The sequence below is a fragment of the Lepeophtheirus salmonis genome, chromosome 7, assembly GCF_016086655.4.
Source record: "Lepeophtheirus salmonis chromosome 7, UVic_Lsal_1.4, whole genome shotgun sequence".
Lineage (NCBI taxonomy): Eukaryota > Metazoa > Arthropoda > Copepoda > Siphonostomatoida > Caligidae > Lepeophtheirus > Lepeophtheirus salmonis.
The window spans coordinates 20131594-20158124 of NC_052137.2; the positions used below are offsets into that span (position 1 = coordinate 20131594).

The 26531-nt window shown below is 30.4% G+C and overlaps 3 protein-coding genes across 4 annotated transcripts; all 3 read left to right on the forward strand.

Annotated features, from left to right (window-relative positions):
* The first annotated feature begins 589 nt into the window (after positions 1-589).
* On the forward strand, positions 590-5619 carry LOC121122116 (prostatic acid phosphatase). Of its 2 annotated transcripts, XM_071890119.1 has the most exons (6): positions 590-613; positions 743-1051; positions 1167-1386; positions 1456-1514; positions 1604-2179; positions 2261-5619. In XM_071890119.1, exons 3-6 carry the CDS (start codon positions 1192-1194, stop codon positions 2655-2657), a joined length of 1227 nt encoding a protein of 408 aa, XP_071746220.1. In that variant the 5' UTR covers positions 590-613; positions 743-1051; positions 1167-1191; the 3' UTR covers positions 2658-5619. The 2 variants fall into 2 exon arrangements, with proteins under 2 accessions (XP_071746220.1, XP_071746219.1); XM_071890118.1 differs by lacking the exon at positions 590-613 and having other exon boundaries at positions 639-1051.
* A 236-nt stretch (positions 5620-5855) lies between these two features.
* On the forward strand, positions 5856-8474 carry LOC121121345 (uncharacterized). Its single transcript, XM_040716235.2, has 5 exons — positions 5856-6309; positions 6364-6529; positions 6589-7004; positions 7099-7497; positions 7557-8474. Exons 1-5 carry the CDS (start codon positions 5948-5950, stop codon positions 8314-8316), a joined length of 2103 nt encoding a protein of 700 aa, XP_040572169.1. The 5' UTR covers positions 5856-5947; the 3' UTR covers positions 8317-8474.
* A 2-nt stretch (positions 8475-8476) lies between these two features.
* On the forward strand, positions 8477-10269 carry LOC121121346 (26S proteasome regulatory subunit 10B). The gene is made up of 2 exons (XM_040716236.2): positions 8477-9210; positions 9275-10269. The coding sequence occupies exons 1-2, from the start codon at positions 8923-8925 to the stop codon at positions 10163-10165; spliced, it is 1179 nt and encodes a 392-aa protein (XP_040572170.1). The 5' UTR covers positions 8477-8922; the 3' UTR covers positions 10166-10269.
* Positions 10270-26531: the final 16262 nt, after the last annotated feature.

Consider the following 26531-nt stretch of genomic DNA (forward strand, 5'->3'; position numbering starts at 1 on the left):
TTCTTTTTGCCTTATCAGTTATCACTTATCAGTACCTTGTTTGGTTGAGTTTGAATTAGCTTGTGTTCAAGGTCAATAGAAATTCCTATTAACCTTGCTTGTGTTAATTTGTGAGCAATTCCCAGCAATGATTGAATTGGGAAGAATTTACTAACCAAAAACTGATTATGTGCCATTTTTTATTTATTTTTGAATAAAAGTTTGCACATTGCGAGATATAATAAAAGTTACGAAGTGATTAATACATAATTACACATAGGTATTTTCCCCCTACTCATTAGATGACAAACATTAATTACTCATTATCATTAGGTATTTCACCTTATCATCAAGAACTTTTAATCAGGACTACTAAATACTAATTCATTGAACATTATATTATAGACATACTTTAATTCAAAAGGGATTATATCAAATATGCATTATTTTTGTTATTTAAGTAATACAAAGAATATCAATTACATTACAGGGGGAAATGGGGAATTCGAAATGAAAAAGTGACAAGTGTTTATGATTAGTTGTATAAGGACACAACGTAACTCCTGACTCATATTACTAATAAGAAAAATATGTTTTTATACATTAATTATAGTAAACATTACATACATTAAAGGTAGTAAAGACCATTTAGTTGTCCATTTGAAGCTCTAAACAATTATTAAATATATATAATATGTTTATTGCTGTGTCAGCAAATATTATTTAAAGTTAAATAAAAAGGCATTAATCCTCTTTATTCTAGATTTGAAATCGAACATACACATTGAACACGTATCTCAAGCTACTGAAGATCAGTGAATTGAATTTATGTAGGACATATAGTATATTTGATATTACTTATTACATTGAAGTTTCTATTGCAATCAATGTCACAAAAATAAACCTCCCCTTTCAACTTGTGTGTTGTGGCTAAAAGTATTTTTTTAAGAATATAAAGATTAACAACAACGTTTATTCAGTGCGTGTTGAGCACTTAGCAGTATGGGAGAGATGAATTGATGGTTGGGCTGTGAATATAAGGAGCAAGAGAAAGCAAGACCGGAGTAGTATCGTATGTTATCTATAAATATTATGTTATTTTTTGAGCAAAGGAAACTCATTTTGTTATTCCATTCGCACCAAAATATGTTAAAGGGATTTTAAGTTTACACTTTACTTTTTTTAAGAGACGTAACACATATCATTATCATTATGTGGGTCCTTTTGGTTTTACTTCTACTTCCTTCATCGTATTCTTTCAATAAGGGAATTCTTAAATTTGTGAATGTCTTGTATCGACATGGAGATAGAACCCCAGTTAATTTCTACCCCAATGATCCCTACAAAAATTTATCAAATTGGCCTACTGGACCCGGACAATTAACTCCCCGAGGAATGAAAATGCAGGTAAAAAACATGAAAAAGTTTAAGGATCAATGACTTACCCTAGTGTGCATTTCCTTTTTTGAATTTTAGTATGAATTAGGCCAATATTTGAGGAAAAGATACGATGGATTCTTAAACGCAACTTATAGGTAATTGATTTTAATTATTTTTGTAGTGGTTGAATAATGAGTTTCACATGTCTTTAAAATGATTATTAATTTTATACCTTTTTCTTAAGTAAAGAAGATATCTTTATTAGATCCACGGATTTTGATCGAACTCTTATGTCTGCTTTGAGTAATTTAGCTGGGCTCTATCCTCCGGAAGGATCTCAGATATGGAATCCTAATTTGCTATGGCAGCCCATTCCAGTTCATACTGTACCTGGAATACATGATATTATCTTAGGTTCTCAATTTGAATGTCCAAAATTTAAACTATTAAGGAACATTACGATCAACAAAGACCCATATTTCAAAGCGTTAAATGAAAAATATAAATTACTCTACTCTTACGTGACAAAGCATTCGGGACAACTCATTGACAATATTGAATATATTACTTACATTCATGATACCCTTTTTATTGAGGAACTGTACAATAAAAGTCTTCCTGAATGGACAAAGAAAGTATATCCTGAGCCCTTGAATAAACTATCAGCTATTAGTTTTGTAGCTGAAACTTGGACAAAAGAGTTGAAAAGACTTAAGAGTGGCCTTTTTATTGCTCGACTACTACATAATTTTGAAAAAGCGATGGACTCAACATCACCAGATTTTATTATGTATTCAGCTCACGATAACACAGTCTCGGGGTAATTAATAACCATTTATACGTTTTATTCTAGTTAAAAATCTTCTTTATTGCTCTATCTAATAAAATCTGCTATTTTCAGATTACTAAATTCTTTAGGTATATTTGATATTCAAATTCCTCCTTATGCCTCCTGTGTCATAATGGAACTTCATCAATCGCCTAATGGCTCAATGTTGTTACGATTCCAATATAGAAATGATACGACTAAACCACCCTATGATCTCATTCTACCAGGATGTACCTTATTTTGTCCCTTAGAGTCTTTTAAAGAATTGACTAGCCCAATACGACTGAGTGTCGAGGAGTGGAAAGCAGAGTGTCAAATTGATTCTACGATCAATGTGGTTAGGATTGTTTCCGTCTTTGTGGCTATTCTTTTTCTAATGATAATGATAATATCTGTTACTTATGTGATTCACAGGAAACTACGACATAATGATAGTGGATATGTTTCCATTGTTCAAGAGCCTCACTAAAATCCCTGATTTATTCAATTACATAATATAAATCCGCATCCTGATTTAAATTCATAAATTACAATAATTGTATTGATATAGTAATTAGACAATTGATTTAACATATCAATTTATTTTGATATATGCATAACATATTTATATAACTATACAATGAGATAAATATTTCTTTTTTAAATAAATATTTTATATTAAACTATGAAATATTATTTATTAGTGCATGGTTCAAAAATACAGTGTTTGACTCATTTTTCCGACAAAAATCAACGTTATAAAGAATTGAAGATTCCGTTGGAGTAGAAGATCGAATACTAACGTAGTAATTCCGGAATCTTCAGATGCTGAAGATGTGTCAGCTATTTCTATAACAGTGCAGATATGGATTATCTGTTTGTGCCGTTTCCAAAACTAGAGGTGAAAGTATTATCTATAATATGAAATATAAAAAGAATTGATACTACAATTAACAGGCTGCGTAATTTCTTGCTTTTAAATCGAAATCGTTTCAACTTATGTTTCAGATGCATCCAAACTATTTTCTGCTTTATAAATCCTGACAGATTGAGCTACTAAAAACCATATTATAATAACGAATTCGAAACTAACAAGCATATAAAATTGCTCTCACCTCTCTGATTCAAAGATAACTTAGCGTTCTGCCGATGATATCCAAATGTATAGAAAACTCGTGATTTCTGAGTGAAGTTCCTGAAGTGAATGTTTTATCACAATAGAAACACTTATGGGGTTTAATTCCAGAGTAGGCAGTTTTATGGCGTTTCAAAAGACAACCCAAGGGGAAGCCTCTACCACATTCATCACAAATAAACTTTTTTTTATCTAAGACTTTTACTTTTTGATGGGTGGTAGAACTATTTCAAATGCCCTTAGAGAAAAAGAAGGAGATGATTGCTCCATATGAGATTTAGTGGGTCGTTAGGAGGAGGAGGGTAAGACTAGAATAAAGGATTGCTGTTTATGAGTCTTTGATTGTTTTCGAATTTGCTCTAGATTGTTGTTATTATTGTTATAGACTGCTCAAGAGATATACATATAAGCAAGGATTCATCGTTCGTGATGCATGCAACGACAATGAAAAAAAAAATAATATCAATATACCTACCTATTGTTATTAATTAAATTATAAATAAATTCGCAAAAATCGAAAATAAAAGAACTAGAATAATTTGCCGATATGAACCTTTGAGATGAAGAAGTTCAATGATTTGACAGGTATGTAGAATTGAGGTTTGGGGCACTCGCATGGATCCCTTATAAATAAGACATAAAATGAGTGAAGCATCCTCAATCCTAACACCAGGAAGAGACAAATGAATGTCGTCATGTGAATTGATAAACTCTGATGATGATAAGATAAGACTTTTAAGGAGTGGACAAGCGGACATAAGCACAATTCTATGACACCGCAAAGTTCTTCCTATTCCAAAGTCTGGAAAATGCAGAATTGTATCTGTGAAAAGATCAGTTTCTAAGCTCGTTTTTAACATTTGGCGGACAATATCAGTTTGATTGGTGTTAACTAATTTGATGAACATCTTTCAGTAGAACGAAAAACTTAAGTCATTCTCCTCTTGAGATAGACAACCCCCTTAGCTTAGTCACAAACACACACACACGCACCATACAGACTACATCAAGTTATATATAAATTAAAATAGTACATGAAATAACGTAAGACAGTAGTTTAGTTATGCATGCAACTTTCATTAATATAAATAATATTAATAATAATATAATAAATATTACAGTCAGAAAATGTGCTGATTTTGTATGTCGTCCTGACCCTGAATATCCATGTTGCTCATAACTATGATTGAAAAGAAAGGTTTCATCTGATCTACATCACATGAAAATTAACTTGTTTGTTTTGGAGTCGTTCAGTTGCAACTTGTTAAATTAATAAATTTTAATTAATTCATATGTACTTTCATATTCCAAACATTACTGAATGACAAGAATTTGATACGTTCTAATTTATAAAATTCCTCGACCTCAAGCTGTATTGGATTTCTCACACTCATGTATATCAAACAATTTTGTAGCAATAGCAATATTTATAATCATCCAATTATTGAACAATCATGACATAATACAATTTATTATAATAGCAAGGAAATAATTACATTTACACTATCATGAAATGACTTGTACTTAAAAAAAAGTTGAAATAACTTTGGAAAAAATTATCCATTCTAAAATACATCAAATTTGTCGACTAATAATTATTTAATGTATTTAATGACTATATATTTTTTCGAAGTTATTTTAATTTTTTTTTATAAAGCACATGTAATCTAATATTGCTGTAATTTTATAACCCCATAGTATAATTTCTAATAGTATATTTAAAAGGACAACTCTAATTAATTATTATATTATATATACTTATAAATTATAATAACTAGCAGATCTTTAATATATTTGTTTGATGATATTATAAATTATACAATTACTTCTAGTAGTCCTTATATTAAAAAATATGTGTATAATTTGAAATGCATGAAGTCTCTCAACCTCCTTCAATGAAATCAGCTGATACTTCCTTAAGAATCGAGACAAAATGGCATTGAGACTCTCCCCAGCTCTTCGTGAGATCCGACTCCATCTATGTCAAACATCACAGGCATCAAAGGGCGTAAGAGAATTTATTGAACAACACTATGTCACCGTCAAGAAAGGGAATCCTAAGTTTCCTATCCGTGTAAGAGAATGTTCTGGTATAACTCCCAAACTCTGGGCAAGATACGGATATGGAAAAGAAAATTCATTTGATCTAACGGATAAAAGTCCTCAAGATATAATGTCTATTGTCAAGAATCTTTGATCTCCTTCATTAGTAGTTTTTTGTTTGTGTTCTGTGTAGATGTTGATTGTAGTTAATTCATAATTGTATTCATTAAAAGAAATGTTTTATTAAAAAATATATAGGAACTATGTTATCTGATTTTAGGAGGTTTTCTGCTATAGAAAAATTTATAGCTACGTTTATTAATCAAATACGACATTAATAGAGTATAAATTCAATTAATTATCTGCATATAGCTAAGTGTGGTATAATTTCAATTTGAAAAATTAAAAAAAAAGCTTTTTTCAGAAAATTCAATATTGTAATCCGCCTGTTGGCAACAAATTGAAATAAATTATTTGATTTGTTGAAATAAATAATAAAATAATCCAATAGAAAAAAGTCCTTATATTATTTGTCAATATTTTTTCAAATTATCTTCCACGAAACGATTACGTTAATATATGATAATTTATAAGATAGAGAAATGATGCAGAGATTTATTAATCCCCGTTACTCGAAAGGGGCCGATCTATCCCTCGAGGATAGTATAGAGCTTCTCATACATTTGTTTGAAGTGAAAAAGCTTTCATATCAGAAAATCGTTAACTCCGTCGTAACTCCATTTGCCTTATTGAATAATAAACTAATATTGAGATGTTTGGAGTCGTTCCATATAGTTGAAGAAGGAATAAACTATGGAATCAATGCAGATAATGATCTTGTTTATCGCCTGACACCTAGAATCAAGTATTGGAAATATATTCGTTCCTCAGCTGATCCATCATTGGCTAAATCTTTATTCTGGACGGCTCCCTTTGTTAAATCTCTTATTTTGGATATTTTCAGGTTTATAGTCCTTAAAAAAATTCATTTTAAGGTACAATTATAATTTTCTAATAGTTATAAGAAGGATTTATTTTCCGTCGCTGAAATACTTGGAGTAACGTCTGAAATGATTTGCTCCAATATAGTCAAATCACAAATCAAGAATTCAATGCAAGGAATTAGGAATGCAAAGTCTATAAATACCATACCCTTAAAGGAATTTCCAACTTTAAAAAATTATGTAAAATATTTTTATGATGTGTTTTTTTATAAATATCCTTCCTAAATTGTATGTTATAGAATTATAACGATTTCTGGAACGAAACGCCTGTTAAAAGCATTTTAGAAGAAATCCGCTGCAAAAAGTTATCCCTCGAAGAAGGAAAACAAATTTTAGGTGTTAGCATGAAAAAATTGCGAACGAAAATTGGAATAAAGGAATTTACCTCCATGACGAGGGAGGATGATAAAAAAATCGATAAATCAGAAAGTTCAAACAAAGAATCCCCGTATGAACAAATTCGGAATAAAAACATCAACGAAAGAAATGATCTTCTCAAAAAGCTTTTACCTAATGATTTTGGAAGTTCTAGAAAAAAAAGAAAATATAACAGAAGAAATTATGGACCTGAATCTAAACGTAAACCTTCTGGTAGAATTCAAATGAAAAAACCATCTGCCCATTCTAGTGTATTATATTCCATTATAAAATCTACGTAAGTGAATTTATTATTTATAACACATAATTAAGTAGTTTCCCCTCATTATTATCATATTTTTTATTTATCTATAATCTACATACTTAAAAAGGAAGTCTCCATTGAAAATAAATTCAATTCCTCCCGTCTCAAAAATGGATCTGGATGATTTTTTTGTAAATCGCATAGACTATCAAAAAGGAAAACGCATGCTCTTTCAAATTTGGGACTCTTTTAACTCACCAGAAGAATACTCATGTCAAAATTGGTTTTCTAACCCATTGAAAATGACACAATTTTCAGAGAACAAAATACAAACTTGTGATATTTTGGAATCATCCTCTATTATTGTTACTGGTGATAAATTTGGTGAAGTTGGAATCGGTAAATGTAATGATGAAATTTTGTCATTTAGAGTTCATTCAGGCTCAATAAATTCAGTTAGCTTTAACTGGTGTGGTAGATCTGGGAAAAAACAAATACTTTCTTCTGGAATTGACGGATATTTTAGGTAAATAGAGAATATATAGAAATTTATGGATGTACCTATTTATAAAAACTTTTTTTCAGGGGCTTAGATTTAGGTGCTCAGAAGTTAGAAATACTATATCAATGGTCCTATCATGATTCATTGGAGAAAGAAATTTTGTGGCACAGACAAATTTCCGAGGAAGAAGTTGTGTTAGGCTTTGAAAAATATTACTATGTTTTCGATGTACGAAGTGGAAAACGTGAAATCAAACTTTTAGGAGGAAATGGTTTCCCCATTTCTCAAAACATGGCATATTCGCATACGATATCAATCCCTACCAAAACCGGATTTCGGCTGGAAGACTTAAGGAAGCCGAATAAAGAATTTTATGCTGTGGAATACGTACCAACATATGGATCCAGTAATATATGTTCCGTACTATTCAATCCAGTGAATGGAACAGATTTATTGATAAACTCAACTGACAAAAAAGTGCATACTATTTTAAATTGGTCTCAGAATAAGGAACTTCATTGTATTGTCCCTATGAGAAAAAATTTTCACACTCAAGCTAAATGGGGCATTGACTCTATGATTATATATTCGAATGCAAAAGCTTGTTCCCGAAATCAAAAAAGAAAACACGATTTTCATGAAAGGTCAAACATATCAAAGAAACATTTAGGTTTTCCTCATGCAAGCTCAATTTATGCATTGGATATTAGATCGAATAAAATTATAGGAGAAATATCAGATGGAATTTCAGAGAGTATCGTTGAAATATTTTCTGATCATCTCAGTCAAAGGTTCGTTTTGGGCAATTGTGCTGGAAAGGGAACAATTGGACTTTTGCATTGATCCCATATTCATTTTCTTAAAAAACATATTTTTTATTATTAGAACAACTTATGTATTAATAGCCATAGTCCATAGCTAATTTCTATTGATAACTGATAAGATAATAAATTAATAATATAGATATTTCAAAATGAAATGCTAATAAATAAAGTAACAGTTGGAACGTCTGAGTTAGAGAATAAACAATAAATAACTGCTTATTATATCTCAGGGCAGGATTATTGTAATACTATCTGGAGGAGCACAAGCTCTAATCACGCAACCTGTCACCCTGGCAAACTTTTTTTTTTAATGATAAATTCGACTTGGTGAATTTATATGAATTTTGTAAAATATATAATATAATATAAGGCTATTATGTTATTCTAAGAAAAGCTCTTTCATTTTGGAATAATATTTGAAACCATAAAAAATGATTATGGTTGAAATTATGATGCACAATAGGTTGCGTGATTGAAGCTTGTGGTCCTCCAAATAGTATTAGTACTCATTGTTGAGAGAAGGAAAGAGAGTATAAAAAATGGAATAAAAGAAAGAAAAGCCGTGATTCTGCAAGTTTCAAGTCCCGTTTGGTATTATTAAAGTCTAGCTTACTGTCAAGTCGAGATGAGTGCTCCTACAAATCCTAAAGAAAAGGCACTTGGTGATTATCGATCCAAGCTCAAGGAGCACAAAGAGGTAGAAGCCCGCCTCAAGGAGATGCGCGAATCCCTCAAAGAGCTAACAAAACAGTATGATAAATCTGAAAATGACTTAAAAGCTCTGCAATCGGTGGGACAGATCGTGGGAGAAGTGCTGAGACAGTTGAGTGAAGAGAAATTTATCGTGAAAGCCACGAATGGACCTCGCTATGTCGTGGGGTGCCGTCGACAATTGGACAAGAGTAAATTGAAGGTATTGTGATCGAAATGTGTTTGCAGTCTTGATAGCTCTTTGATCTTTGACCTTTGTGTTTCAGCCCGGAACGCGAGTGGCACTCGATATGACCACTTTGACTATTATGCGCTACCTCCCGCGTGAGGTGGATCCTCTAGTTTATAACATGAGTCATGAAGATCCTGGTGAGGTGACTTATTCCAATATTGGAGGTCTGGCTGAACAAATTCGAGAACTGAGAGAGGTCATAGAACTTCCCCTACTCAATCCAGAACTTTTCCTTCGTGTTGGAATCTCTCCTCCCAAGGGTTGTCTACTCTATGGTCCCCCAGGAACAGGAAAAACCCTCCTTGCTCGCGCAGTCGCTTCACAACTTGACGCCAATTTCCTCAAAGTCGTTTCTTCGGCAATTGTAGATAAGTACATTGGTGAATCCGCTCGTCTCATTAGAGAAATGTTCAATTATGCTCGTGATCATCAGCCCTGTATCATTTTTATGGATGAAATTGATGCAATTGGTGGAAGACGGTTCTCTGAAGGTACTTCAGCGGATCGGGAGATTCAACGCACACTCATGGAGCTCCTCAATCAAATGGACGGCTTTGATGTTTTAGGACAAGTCAAAATGATTATGGCTACGAACCGTCCGGACACTCTTGATCCTGCCCTACTTCGACCTGGTCGTTTGGATAGGAAAGTAGAAATCCCTCTACCTAATGATCAAGCACGTCTTGAAATTCTCAAAATTCATGCGGGACCCATTACCAAACATGGTGAAATTGATTACGAAGCGGTTGTCAAACTCAGTGATGGCTTTAATGGTGCTGATTTAAGAAATGTTTGCACGGAAGCGGGTGTTTTAGCTATTCGAGCTGAGCGCGAATATGTTTTAGATGAAGATTTTATGAAAGCAGTTCGTAAAGTCTCAGAAAATAAGAAGCTTGAATCAAAACTCGATTATAAGCCTGTTTAATAGTAATGCAGGCGAGTTTTTTTGTTTTTTTTTATTTTATTTAATTTAAAATAATTGTATAAATCTATAATTCAAAATAAACTTAAAATAATGTACTGAAAGAATTTAACATAAATCATGATTGAAAAGTGCAGCTTATCCTCTAGTATCGTGATCTTCAAACACTGACAACCAACAATGATATAGAACAGAGGTAGGCAACCCGCGGGCCATATTTGCTCGAGAGTGAATTTCGAGCGGCCCGTCATCTTATCATGGGCAATCATCTAAGTATAGGCATACTAATCCACCATGACTGCAGCGACAGCTGTCTGGCCCACTTCCATGACACTAAGTAGCTGTTTAGACCTTACTCTCCGAAAGTTTGCTAACCCCTGGGATAGAAGATGATAAACAGGAATTTGTTTAATAGATTGATAACACTGAATGCACTTGGTTGCATCATTATAATAGAGTCAATTATCACACAATATTTGAGATATTGACACTGACTTATCGGTCTGATATGAAAGGGAGCGGTCATACATTTCAGCGTGATTTTTTTTCAGCAGGGCTCTTTTGGGGGCACTTTTTACGGCACAGCTTCTTTTCCGCGTAGCTCTTTTTAGCACCATCAAAATCTTCCTTATTTATGTTGACTCTCTTGCATAAATGAATACATTAATACAATATTCATAACCTAAACTATAGTTATATCTATTTTAAGTTACTTAATTTCCAAAATCTAGTCAAAATATTCCATAATTTGTTCCAATTTTAGCTAGAAAATGGCAATATAATCCGTTTGAATTTATCAAAATTGACGTATTCCTAACATCGAAAGAAAAATAAACAAACGAAGTTAGATGGATTTTTCCTACGAACCATTCGGTTATACTGGACTATCGTTTCCATTCTTAATAATTAATATCATTCTTTTTGGATATCTAGTCTTATGCCTTTTGAACCTTGATTCAACTTCATGTTCTGTTCAAGTGATCTCGTCTCCTTTAAGGGAGGGATTGTGCAGATGCCCCTTCACATTAAGATCTTTGATAGTGACTACTGACTTCTGATCTTATGAATCATCGCCTCTATGCTCAAGAACACATCAATTCCTCTAGATCTTGTAAGGAATCATCGTATACTTATATAAGAACTAAAGAGTTTCATAAAAAGACAGAATAATCGACTGAAAGACCCAGTGAAGAATAGACTCAGAATAATCATCCTCCATCCACAGCTCAATCAGTGAAATTATTGAGTCTATTCCTCCTTAAGTCAACTCTGATTCGTCTCCTACTCTAAGAAAACATTCATTGATAAGAGTTCTTTAGTTCCTGAAATGCAGAAATCATTCATATCTATCACATTGATATAATTACATTTATAAGATGGAGTTTTGTGATGTGCAGTCAATAGGGCTAATTATATAACCTGAACACTTCAAGCTCACCCTTGATTTCTTTATTACTTTTGAGTTTATTTTGTCATTGGAAAACATGTGAAAGATAATTATATTCTGTTATATTATTACATATAAATTGCTATTGGGAACTTTTAAGTGATTATGGGGTTAAAACAAATATATGTGACCTCTGAACTTACGCCTGTGTTACAAACTGTTCAAGCAATATGAATATAGGGATGCTTAAGAAAATTTTATTTCCTAAGTATCATATAAATATTTGGAAAAAATATATATCTCTAAAGAAATAATAGTCAAAATCAAAAGGCTTACTTAAAACATCATACTCAGTTATATTAAGGTCTATATTTATTATATTCAGCATAAATGACAAATTAAGATCTTATTATTAGTTTTTTTTTACATGATCATTTCATGTTTATTACATAATATCCGATTATTCTTAATATATTACCTATTTCTCCACTATTTTGATGACTTTTTTAAGACAAAGAAATTAAAAATTTAAAAAAAATTCATAAATAACTTGGATGCGGTCTATCAAAGTTACATTGTAGCTAAGAGTAGACTACCATATTAATAAAAGTTTTTGTAGAACAATCACATTATACACAATTTGGTACGTCTAAGGTATTTACCTAGACTGCTGAATGAAGATAAAGAATATTAATGTGTCTATAGATTTATAGATAGTGTTTGTCCATCTATTAAAATTTTTATTCAAACTCATAATAGAGAATCTTAGAAAATTATACTTGAAATATATTATAAATAATAAAAAGAAACGCTTGTAGTTGTATTTGATATCCAGTTGCAATACACCAACTCGTTAAAGAAGGAATATATAGCAAGAATACATGTAATGATGTCTTAAGCTTGATTAGTATAGAATATACATAAGTGAAGAGGTTAATATTTTATTGAAAGCAAAAATTTGGCCGAGTAAAAACCTATTCTTTATTTAAACAATCTTATAACTAAAATACTCCAGGACTGGTTTTTTTACATGCAGATCAAATTTGGTGATCATCATTCACAAAAAATGCTCCATAAATAATCCACCCAATTAAGTTTTTAATGCTAATCGTTTAAAGTCAAAGTGAAGGAGCTACTTTAAATATTGGTAACATATTTTTAATTATTCTCTATAATTGACTGGAGCTGAGATGTATACCATAGCAAGGGTCTCCACTCGGGGGAATTTTTGTCTTGAGCAAGAAAAAATTATCGAAAAAGGTCATTTGATCAAATTTATGGGCAGAAGAATTTTTTTATGCGGGCCTTCCCTCCGAAATATGTATATAATCCTACGGAAAACCCTGCATAGATATAATTGAATTAGTAATTTTTTGCTATCTCCCAAAATTCTAAATTTGCCGATCTACTGTTGATAATTAAAGATTTGAATTGCCGTTATTTCATAATTATTCAAATTGAAAGTATAGCAACAAGTCAACGTCTGAACTATGGAGTTTGTGAAAGGAAAAAGAGGATCAAGGTCCTTGTGCTTTGATGGATTCATATATAGAATTGAGAATAGAAATCAAAAAATTGTCCACTTTCATAATAAATTCTGCTGAATCATCTTCTGAGTCCACTAACGTAATTATTGCTAGCAATGTCCAAAATTTAAGCAAAGAAGCAACTGCTTCTTTAGGAACTAATAGAATTTTGGCCCAAGCTAGTAGGAGGATAGGGAACAATAACATGGCTCCAACATCACAAATGTAAGAAATGGAAAACGAACGCTGGAGAAATATTTCTCCTGTATGATTCAGGTGTCGATGATGAACATCGAATTATAATATATGGCACAAAAAAATGTTGGACTTAATGACCAATTGGTTCGTGGATGGGACATTTAAAGTCTGTCTGACTATATTTTACCAACTTTTCATTGTCCATGGCAACAATGTTATGGGGACAGTAATTCCATGTCTCCATGGATTACTTCCAAACAAGTCCCATGGGATAAGATTTTGGGATGGACTTTTCCTTAGGTGCCATGGCCCAGTCTTCTATCCTGAAAACATTCTGTTAGATTTTGAACAGGTAACTACAACAGCAACACAGGATGCGTTTCCACAAAAAAAAATTAGTTGGTTGCTTCTTTCATTTGGGGCAATCCTTTTGGAGCTATATCCAAACTTCTGGACTAAGGCAACCATACACAATTAGTGAAGATTTTCAATAAAAGGCAAAAAGCCTACTTTTTTTGGCTTTTTTACATATGGACCAGGTTCCAGGAGACTTCCCAGAGCTGACTGATACTTTTCCGGACGTACTGCAAGTCGTTGCAGACTATTTTGAAGAAACATAAATAGGCAGACCGTACAGGTTAGCCAGAAGAGTTGATAGGCATCATTTTAAGCCAGTTTTACTTGAATTTCATGAAAAAAGCTTCAAATTGCGATATTTCTTTGCTCAAACGCCTTTATAGGTCCTCAAAGTGCTATATTTGATGATTAAAAGATGAATTTGTAATAAAATACACGAAATTTGGAGTTTTTTTCGAGAAATATGGTCATTTTAAGCCATATTTGACTTGAATTTCATGAAAAAGCTTCAAATTGCGATATTTCTTTGTCAAAAACCTTTTTATAGGTCCTCAAAGTGCTATATTTGATGATTAAAAGATGAATTTGTAATAAAATACACGAAATTTGGAGTTTTTTTTTAGAAATATGGTCATTTTAAGCCATTTTGACTTGAATTTAAAAATGAAAAAAGCTTCAAATTGCGATATTTCTTTTGCTCAAACGCCTTTATAGGTCCTCAAACGCCTTTATAGGTCCTCAAAGTGCTATATTTGATGATTAAAAGATGAATTTGTAATAAAATAGACGAAATTTGGAGTTTTTTTTCGAGAAATATGGTCATTTTAAGCCATATTTGACTTGAATTTCATGAAAAAAGCTTTCAAATTGCGATATTTCTTTGCTCAAACGCCTTTATAGGTCCTCAAAGTGCTATATTTGATGATTAAAAGATGAATTTGTAATAAAATAGACGAAATTTGGAGTTTTTTCGAGAAATATGGTCATTTTAAGCCATATTTGACTTGAATTTCATGAAAAAAGCTTCAAATTGCGATATTTCTTTGCTCAAACGCCTTATAGGTCCTCAAAGTGCTATATTTGATGATTAAAAGATGAATTTGTAATAAAATAGACGAAATTTGGAGTTTTTTCGAGAAATATGGTCATTTTAAGCCATATTTGACTTGAATTTCATGAAAAAAGCTTCAAATTGCGATATTTCTTTGCTCAAACGCCTTTATAGGTCCTCAAAGTGCTATATTTGATGATTAAAAGATGAATTTGTAATAAAATAGACGAAATTTGGAGTTTTTTCGAGAAATATGGTCATTTTAAGCCATATTTGACTTGAATTTCATGAAAAAAGCTTCAAATTGCGATATTTCTTTGCTCAAACGCCTTTATAGGTCCTCAAAGTGCTATATTTGATGATTAAAAGATGAATTTGTAATAAAATAGACGAAATTTGAGTTTTTTCGAGAAATATGGTCATTTTAAGCCATATTTGACTTGAATTTCATGAAAAAAGCTTCAAATTGCGATATTTCTTTGCTCAAACGCCTTTATAGGTCCTCAAAGTGCTATATTTGATGATTAAAAGATGAATTTGTAATAAAATAGACGAAATTTGGAGTTTTTTCGAGAAATATGGTCATTTTAAGCCATATTTGACTTGAATTTCATGAAAAAAGCTTCAAATTGCGATATTTCTTTGCTCAAACGCCTTTATAGGTCCTCAAAGTGCTATATTTGATGATTAAAAGATGAATTTGTAATAAAATAGACGAAATTTGGAGTTTTTTCGAGAAATATGGTCATTTTAAGCCATATTTGACTTGAATTTCATGAAAAAAGCTTCAAATTGCGATATTTCTTTGCTCAAACGCCTTTATAGGTCCTCAAAGTGCTATATTTGATGATTAAAAGATGAATTTGTAATAAAATAGACGAAATTTGGAGTTTTTTCGAGAAATATGGTCATTTTAAGCCATATTTGACTTGAATTTCATGAAAAAAGCTTCAAATTGCGATATTTCTTTGCTCAAACGCCTTTATAGGTCCTCAAAGTGCTATATTTGATGATTAAAAGATGAATTTGTAATAAAATAGACGAAATTTGGAGTTTTTTCGAGAAATATGGTCATTTTAAGCCATATTTGACTTGAATTTCATGAAAAAAGCTTCAAATTGCGATATTTCTTTGCTCAAACGCCTTTATAGGTCCTCAAAGTGCTATATTTGATGATTAAAAGATGAATTTGTAATAAAATAGACGAAATTTGGAGTTTTTTCGAGAAATATGGTCATTTTAAGCCATATTTGACTTGAATTTCATGAAAAAAGCTTCAAATTGCGATATTTCTTTGCTCAAACGCCTTTATAGGTCCTCAAAGTGCTATATTTGATGATTAAAAGATGAATTTGTAATAAAATAGACGAAATTTGGAGTTTTTTCGAGAAATATGGTCATTTTAAGCCATATTTGACTTGAATTTCATGAAAAAAGCTTCAAATTGCGATATTTCTTTGCTCAAACGCCTTTATAGGTCCTCAAAGTGCTATATTTGATGATTAAAGATGAATTTGTAATAAAATAGACGAAATTTGGAGTTTTTTCGAGAAATATGGTCATTTTAAGCCATATTTGACTTGAATTTCATGAAAAAAGCTTCAAATTGCGATATTTCTTTGCTCAAACGCCTTTATAGGTCCTCAAAGTGCTATATTTGATGATTAAAAGATGAATTTGTAATAAAATAGACGAAATTTGGAGTTTTTTCGAGAAATATGGTCATTTTAAGCCATATTTGACTTGAATTTCATGAAAAAAGCTTCAAATTGCGATATTTCTTTGCTCAAACGCCTTTATAGGTCCTCAAAGTGCTATATTTGATGATTAAAAGATGAATTTGTAATAAAATAGACGAAATTTGGAGTTTTTTCGAGAAATATGGTCATTTTAAGCCATATTTGACTTGAATTTCATGAAAAAAGCTTCAAATTGCGATATTTCTTTGCTCAAACGCCTTTATAGGTCCTCAAAGTGCTATATTTGATGATTAAAAGATGAATTTGTAATAAATAGACGAAATTTGGAGTTTTTTCGAGAAATATGGTCATTTTAAGCCATATTTGACTTGAATTTCATGAAAAAAGCTTCAAATTGCGATATTTCTTTGCTCAAACGCCTTTATAGGTCCTCAAAGTGCTATATTTGATGATTAAAAGATGAATTTGTAATAAAATAGACGAAATTTGGAGTTTTTTCGAGAAATATGGTCATTTTAAGCCATATTTGACTTGAATTTCATGAAAAAAGCTTCAAATTGCGATATTTCTTTGCTCAAACGCCTTTATAGGTCCTCAAAGTGCTATATTTGATGATTAAAAGATGAATTTGTAATAAAATAGACGAAATTTGGAGTTTTTTCGAGAAATATGGTCATTTTAAGCCATATTTGACTTGAATTTCATGAAAAAAGCTTCAAATTGCGATATTTCTTTGCTCAAACGCCTTTATAGGTCCTCAAAGTGCTATATTTGATGATTAAAAGATGAATTTGTAATAAAATAGACGAAATTTGGAGTTTTTTTTAGAAATATGGTCATTTTAAGCCATATTTGACTTGAATTTCATGAAAAAAGCTTCAAATTGCGATATTTCTTTGCTCAAACGCCTTTATAGGTCCTCAAAGTGCTATATTTGATGATTAAAAGATGAATTTGTAATAAAATAGACGAAATTTGGAGTTTTTTCGAGAAATATGGTCATTTTAAGCCATATTTGACTTGAATTTCATGAAAAAAGCTTCAAATTGCGATATTTCTTTGCTCAAACGCCTTTATAGGTCCTCAAAGTGCTATATTTGATGATTAAAAGATGAATTTGTAATAAAATAGACGAAATTTGAGTTTTTTCGAGAAATATGGTCATTTTAAGCCATATTTGACTTGAATTTCATGAAAAAAGCTTCAAATTGCGATATTTCTTTGCTCAAACGCCTTTATAGGTCCTCAAAGTGCTATATTTGATGATTAAAAGATGAATTTGTAATAAAATAGACGAAATTTGGAGTTTTTAGAGAAATATGGTCATTTTAAGCCATATTTGACTTGAATTTCATGAAAAAAGCTTCAAATTGCGATATTTCTTTGCTCAAACGCCTTTATAGGTCCTCAAAGTGCTATATTTGATGATTAAAAGATGAATTTGTAATAAAATAGACGAAATTTGGAGTTTTTTCGAGAAATATGGTCATTTTAAGCCATATTTGACTTGAATTTCATGAAAAAAGCTTCAAATTGCGATATTTCTTTGCTCAAACGCCTTTATAGGTCCTCAAAGTGCTATATTTGATGATTAAAAGATGAATTTGTAATAAAATAGACGAAATTTGGAGTTTTTTCGAGAAATATGGTCATTTTAAGCCATATTTGACTTGAATTTCATGAAAAAAGCTTCAAATTGCGATATTTCTTTGCTCAAACGCCTTTATAGGTCCTCAAAGTGCTATATTTGATGATTAAAAGATGAATTTGTAATAAAATAGACGAAATTTGGAGTTTTTTCGAGAAATATGGTCATTTTAAGCCATATTTGACTTGAATCATGAAAAAAGCTTCAAATTGCGATATTTCTTTGCTCAAACGCCTTTATAGGTCCTCAAAGTGCTATATTTGATGATTAAAAGATGAATTTGTAATAAAATAGACGAAATTTGGAGTTTTTTCGAGAAATATGGTCATTTTAAGCCATATTTGACTTGAATTTCATGAAAAAAGCTTCAAATTGCGATATTTCTTTGCTCAAACGCCTTTATAGGTCCTCAAAGTGCTATATTTGATGATTAAAAGATGAATTTGTAATAAAATAGACGAAATTTGGAGTTTTTTCGAGAAATATGGTCATTTTAAGCCATATTTGACTTGAATTTCATGAAAAAAGCTTCAAATTGCGATATTTCTTTGCTCAAACGCCTTTATAGGTCCTCAAAGTGCTATATTTGATGATTAAAAGATGAATTTGTAATAAAATAGACGAAATTTGGAGTTTTTTCGAGAAATATGGTCATTTTAAGCCATATTTGACTTGAATTTCATGAAAAAAGCTTCAAATTGCGATATTTCTTTGCTCAAACGCCTTTATAGGTCCTCAAAGTGCTATATTTGATGATTAAAAGATGAATTTGTAATAAAATAGACGAAATTTGGAGTTTTTTCGAGAAATATGGTCATTTTAAGCCATATTTGACTTGAATTTCATGAAAAAAGCTTCAAATTGCGATATTTCTTTGCTCAAACGCCTTTATAGGTCCTCAAAGTGCTATATTTGATGATTAAAAGATGAATTTGTAATAAAATAGACGAAATTTGGAGTTTTTTCGAGAAATATGGTCATTTTAAGCCATATTTGACTTGAATTTCATGAAAAAAGCTTCAAATTGCGATATTTCTTTGCTCAAACGCCTTTATAGGTCCTCAAAGTGCTATATTTGATGATTAAAAGATGAATTTGTAATAAAATAGACGAAATTTGAGTTTTTTCGAGAAATATGGTCATTTTAAGCCATATTTGACTTGAATTTCATGAAAAAAGCTTCAAATTGCGATATTTCTTTGCTCAAACGCCTTTATAGGTCCTCAAAGTGCTATATTTGATGATTAAAAGATGAATTTGTAATAAAATAGACGAAATTTGAGTTTTTTCGAGAAATATGGTCATTTTAAGCCATATTTGACTTGAATTTCATGAAAAAAGCTTCAAATTGCGATATTTCTTTGCTCAAACGCCTTTATAGGTCCTCAAAGTGCTATATTTGATGATTAAAAGATGAATTTGTAATAAAATAGACGAAATTTGGAGTTTTTTCGAGAAATATGGTCATTTTAAGCCATATTTGACTTGAATTTCATGAAAAAAGCTTCAAATTGCGATATTTCTTTGCTCAAACGCCTTTATAGGTCCTCAAAGTGCTATATTTGATGATTAAAAGATGAATTTGTAATAAAATAGACGAAATTTGAGTTTTTTCGAGAAATATGGTCATTTTAAGCCATATTTGACTTGAATTTCATGAAAAAAAATTCAAATTGCGATATTTCTTTGCTCAAACGCCTTTATAGGTCCTCAAAGTGCTATATTTGATGATTAAAAGATGAATTTGTAATAAAATAGACGAAATTTGAGTTTTTTCGAGAAATATGGTCATTTTAAGCCATATTTGACTTGAATTTCATGAAAAAAGCTTCAAATTGCGATATTTCTTTGCTCAAACGCCTTTATAGGTCCTCAAAGTGCTATATTTGATGATTAAAAGATGAATTTGTAATAAAATAGACGAAATTTGGAGTTTTTTCGAGAAATATGGTCATTTTAAGCCATATTTGACTTGAATTTCATGAAAAAAGCTTCAAATTGCGATATTTCTTTGCTCAAACGCCTTTATAGGTCCTCAAAGTGCTATATTTGATGATTAAAAGATGAATTTGTAATAAAATAGACGAAATTTGGAGTTTTTTCGAGAAATATGGTCATTTTAAGCCATATTTGACTTGAATTTCATGAAAAAAGCTTCAAATTGCGATATTTCTTTGCTCAAACGCCTTTATAGGTCCTCAAAGTGCTATATTTGATGATTAAAAGATGAATTTGTAATAAAATAGACGAAATTTGGAGTTTTTTCGAGAAATATGGTCATTTTAAGCCATATTTGACTTGAATTTCATGAAAAAAGCTTCAAATTGCGATATTTCTTTGCTCAAACGCCTTTATAGGTCCTCAAAGTGCTATATTTGATGATTAAAAGATGAATTTGTAATAAAATAGACGAAATTTGGAGTTTTTTCGAGAAATATGGTCATTTTAAGCCATATTTGACTTGAATTTCATGAAAAAAGCTTCAAATTGCGATATTTCTTTGCTCAAACGCCTTTATAGGTCCTCAAAGTGCTATATTTGATGATTAAAAGATGAATTTGTAATAAAATAGACGAAATTTGGAGTTTTTTCGAGAAATATGGTCATTTTAAGCCATATTTGACTTGAATTTCATGAAAAAAGCTTCAAATTGCGATATTTCTATGCTCAAAACGCCTTTATAGGTCCTCAAAGTGCTATATTTGATGATTAAAAGATGAATTTGTAATAAAATAGACGAAATTTGAGTTTTTTCGAGAAATATGGTCATTTTAAGCCATATTTGACTTGAATTTCATGAAAAAAGCTTCAAATTGCGATATTTCTTTGCTCAAACGCCTTTATAGGTCCTCAAAGTGCTATATTTGATGATTAAAAGATGAATTTGTAATAAAATAGACGAAATTTGGAGTTTTTTCGAGAAATATGGTCATTTTAAGCCATATTTGACTTGAATTTCATGAAAAAAGCTTCAAATTGCGATATTTCTTTGCTCAAACGCCTTTATAGGTCCTCAAAGTGCTATATTTGATGATTAAAAGATGAATTTGTAATAAAATAGACGAAATTTGGAGTTTTTTCGAGAAATATGGTCATTTTAAGCCATATTTGACTTGAATTTCATGAAAAAAGCTTCAAATTGCGATATTTCTTTGCTCAAACGCCTTTATAGGTCCTCAAAGTGCTATATTTGATGATTAAAAGATGAATTTGTAATAAAATAGACGAAATTTGGAGTTTTTTCGAGAAATATGGTCATTTTAAGCCATATTTGACTTGAATTTCATGAAAAAAGCTTCAAATTGCGATATTTCTTTGCTCAAACGCCTTTATAGGTCCTCAAAGTGCTATATTTGATGATTAAAAGATGAATTTGTAATAAAATAGACGAAATTTGGAGTTTTTTCGAGAAATATGGTCATTTTAAGCCATATTTGACTTGAATTTCATGAAAAAAGCTTCAAATTGCGATATTTCTTTGCTCAAACGCCTTTATAGGTCCTCAAAGTGCTATATTTGATGATTAAAAGATGAATTTGTAATAAAATAGACGAAATTTGGAGTTTTTTCGAGAAATATGGTCATTTTAAGCCATATTTGACTTGAATTTCATGAAAAAAGCTTCAAATTGCGATATTTCTTTGCTCAAACGCCTTTATAGGTCCTCAAAGTGCTATATTTGATGATTAAAAGATGAATTTGTAATAAAATAGACGAAATTTGGAGTTTTTTCGAGAAATATGGTCATTTTAAGCCATATTTGACTTGAATTTCATGAAAAAAGCTTCAAATTGCGATATTTCTTTGCTCAAACGCCTTTATAGGTCCTCAAAGTGCTATATTTGATGATTAAAAGATGAATTTGTAATAAAATAGACGAAATTTGGAGTTTTTTCGAGAAATATGGTCATTTTAAGCCATATTTGACTTGAATTTCATGAAAAAAGCTTCAAATTGCGATATTTCTTTGCTCAAACGCCTTTATAGGTCCTCAAAGTGCTATATTTGATGATTAAAAGATGAATTTGTAATAAAATAGACGAAATTTGGAGTTTTTTCGAGAAATATGGTCATTTTAAGCCATATTTGACTTGAATTTCATGAAAAAAGCTTCAAATTGCGATATTTCTTTGCTCAAACGCCTTTATAGGTCCTCAAAGTGCTATATTTGATGATTAAAAGATGAATTTGTAATAAAATAGACGAAATTTGAGTTTTTTCGAGAAATATGGTCATTTTAAGCCATATTTGACTTGAATTTCATGAAAAAAGCTTCAAATTGCGATATTTCTTTGCTCAAACGCCTTTATAGGTCCTCAAAGTGCTATATTTGATGATTAAAAGATGAATTTGTAATAAAATAGACGAAATTTGGAGTTTTTTCGAGAAATATGGTCATTTTAAGCCATATTTGACTTGAATTTCATGAAAAAAGCTTCAAATTGCGATATTTCTTTGCTCAAACGCCTTTATAGGTCCTCAAAGTGCTATATTTGATGATTAAAAGATGAATTTGTAATAAAATAGACGAAATTTGAGTTTTTTCGAGAAATATGGTCATTTTAAGCCATATTTGACTTGAATTTCATGAAAAAAGCTTCAAATTGCGATATTTCTTTGCTCAAACGCCTTTATAGGTCCTCAAAGTGCTATATTTGATGATTAAAGATGAATTTGTAATAAAATAGACGAAATTTGAGTTTTTTCGAGAAATATGGTCATTTTAAGCCATATTTGACTTGAATTTCATGAAAAAAGCTTCAAATTGCGATATTTCTTTGCTCAAACGCCTTTATAGGTCCTCAAAGTGCTATATTTGATGATTAAAAGATGAATTTGTAATAAAATAGACGAAATTTGGAGTTTTTTTTCGAGAAATATGGTCATTTTAAGCCATATTTGACTTGAATTTCATGAAAAAAGCTTCAAATTGCGATATTTCTTTGCTCAAACGCCTTTATAGGTCCTCAAAGTGCTATATTTGATGATTAAAAGATGAATTTGTAATAAAATAGACGAAATTTGGAGTTTTTTCGAGAAATATGGTCATTTTAAGCCATATTTGACTTGAATTTCATGAAAAAAGCTTCAAATTGCGATATTTCTTTGCTCAAACGCCTTTATAGGTCCTCAAAGTGCTATATTTGATGATTAAAAGATGAATTTGTAATAAAATAGAGAAAATTTGGAGTTTTTTCGAGAAATATGGTCATTTTAAGCCATATTTGACTTGAATTTCATGAAAAAAGCTTCAAATTGCGATATTTCTTTGCTCAAACGCCTTTATAGGTCCTCAAAGTGCTATATTTGATGATTAAAAGATGAATTTGTAATAAAATAGACGAAATTTGGAGTTTTTTCGAGAAATATGGTCATTTTAAGCCATATTTGACTTGAATTTCATGAAAAAAGCTTCAAATTGCGATATTTCTTTGCTCAAACGCCTTTATAGGTCCTCAAAGTGCTATATTTGATGATTAAAAGATGAATTTGTAATAAAATAGACGAAATTTGGAGTTTTTTCGAGAAATATGGTCATTTTAAGCCATATTTGACTTGAATTTCATGAAAAAAGCTTCAAATTGCGATATTTCTTTGCTCAAACGCCTTTATAGGTCCTCAAAGTGCTATATTTGATGATTAAAAGATGAATTTGTAATAAAATAGAGAAATTTGAAATTTTTTCGAGAGAAATATGGTCATTTTAAGCCATATTTGACTTGAATTTCATGAAAAAAGCTTCAAATTGCGATATTTCTTTGCTCAAACGCCTTTATAGGTCCTCAAAGTGCTATATTTGATGATTAAAAGATGAATTTGTAATAAAATAGACGAAATTTGGAGTTTTTTCGAGAAATATGGTCATTTTAAGCCATATTTGACTTGAATTTCATGAAAAAAGCTTCAAATTGCGATATTTCTTTGCTCAAACGCCTTTATAGGTCCTCAAAGTGCTATATTTGATGATTAAAAGATGAATTTGTAATAAAATAGACGAAATTTGAGTTTTTTCGAGAAATATGGTCATTTTAAGCCATATTTGACTTGAATTTCATGAAAAAAGCTTCAAATTGCGATATTTCTTTGCTCAAACGCCTTTATAGGTCCTCAAAGTGCTATATTTGATGATTAAAAGATGAATTTGTAATAAAATAGACGAAATTTGGAGTTTTTTCGAGAAATATGGTCATTTTAAGCCATATTTGACTTGAATTTCATGAAAAAAGCTTCAAATTGCGATATTTCTTTGCTCAAACGCCTTTATAGGTCCTCAAAGTGCTATATTTGATGATTAAAAGATGAATTTGTAATAAAATAGACGAAATTTGAGTTTTTTCGAGAAATATGGTCATTTTAAGCCATATTTGACTTGAATTTCATGAAAAAAGCTTCAAATTGCGATTTTTTGCTCAAACGCCTTTATAGGTCCTCAAAGTGCTATATTTGATGATTAAAAGATGAATTTGTAATAAAATAGACGAAATTTGGAGTTTTTTCGAGAAATATGGTCATTTTAAGCCATATTTGACTTGAATTTCATGAAAAAAGCTTCAAATTGCGATATTTCTTTGCTCAAACGCCTTTATAGGTCCTCAAAGTGCTATATTTGATGATTAAAAGATGAATTTGTAATAAAATAGACGAAATTTGGAGTTTTTTCGAGAAATATGGTCATTTTAAGCCATATTTGACTTGAATTTCATGAAAAAAGCTTCAAATTGCGATATTTCTTTGCTCAAACGCCTTTATAGGTCCTCAAAGTGCTATATTTGATGATTAAAAGATGAATTTGTAATAAAATAGACGAAATTTGAGTTTTTTCGAGAAATATGGTCATTTTAAGCCATATTTGACTTGAATTTCATGAAAAAAGCTTCAAATTGCGATATTTCTTTGCTCAAACGCCTTTATAGGTCCTCAAAGTGCTATATTTGATGATTAAAAGATGAATTTGTAATAAAATAGACGAAATTTGGAGTTTTTTCGAGAAATATGGTCATTTTAAGCCATATTTGACTTGAATTTCATGAAAAAAGCTTCAAATTGCGATATTTCTTTGCTCAAACGCCTTTATAGGTCCTCAAAGTGCTATATTTGATGATTAAAAGATGAATTTGTAATAAAATAGACGAAATTTGGAGTTTTTTCGAGAAATATGGTCATTTTAGCCATATTTGACTTGAATTTCAAAAAAAAAAGCTTCAAATTGCGATATTTCTTTGCTCAAACGCCTTTATAGGTCCTCAAAGTGCTATATTTGATGATTAAAAGATGAATTTGTAATAAAATAGACGAAATTTGGAGTTTTTTCGAGAAATATGGTCATTTTAAGCCATATTTGACTTGAATTTCATGAAAAAAGCTTCAAATTGCGATATTTCTTTGCTCAAACGCCTTTATAGGTCCTCAAAGTGCTATATTTGATGATTAAAAGATGAATTTGTAATAAAATAGACGAAATTTGGAGTTTTTTCGAGAAATATGGTCATTTTAAGCCATATTTGACTTGAATTTCATGAAAAAAGCTTCAAATTGCGATATTTCTTTGCTCAAACGCCTTTATAGGTCCTCAAAGTGCTATATTTGATGATTAAAAGATGAATTTGTAATAAAATAGACGAAATTTGGAGTTTTTTCGAGAAATATGGTCATTTTAAGCCATATTTGACTTGAATTTCATGAAAAAAGCTTCAAATTGATATATTTCTTTTGCTCAAACGATTTTATAGGTCCTCAAAGTGCTATATTTGATGATTAAAAGATGAATTTGTAATAAAATAGACGAAATTTGGAGTTTTTTTTTTCGAGAAATATGGTCATTTTAAGCCATATTTGACTTGAATTTCATGAAAAAAGCTTCAAATTGCGATATTTCTTTGCTCAAACGCCTTTATAGGTCCTCAAAGTGCTATATTTGATGATTAAAAGATGAATTTGTAATAAAATAGACGAAATTTGGAGTTTTTTCGAGAAATATGGTCATTTTAAGCCATATTTGACTTGAATTTCATGAAAAAAGCTTCAAATTGCGATATTTCTTTGCTCAAACGCCTTTATAGGTCCTCAAAGTGCTATATTTGATGATTAAAAGATGAATTTGTAATAAAATAGACGAAATTTGGAGTTTTTTCGAGAAATATGGTCATTTTAAGCCATATTTGACTTGAATTTCATGAAAAAGCTTCAAATTGCGATATTTCTTTGCTCAAACGCCTTTATAGGTCCTCAAAGTGCTATATTTGATGATTAAAAGATGAATTTGTAATAAAATAGACGAAATTTGGAGTTTTTTCGAGAAATATGGTCATTTTAAGCCATATTTGACTTGAATTTCATGAAAAAAGCTTCAAATTGCGATATTTCTTTGCTCAAACGCCTTTATAGGTCCTCAAAGTGCTATATTTGATGATTAAAAGATGAATTTGTAATAAAATAGACGAAATTTGGAGTTTTTTCGAGAAATATGGTCATTTTAAGCCATATTTGACTTGAATTTCATGA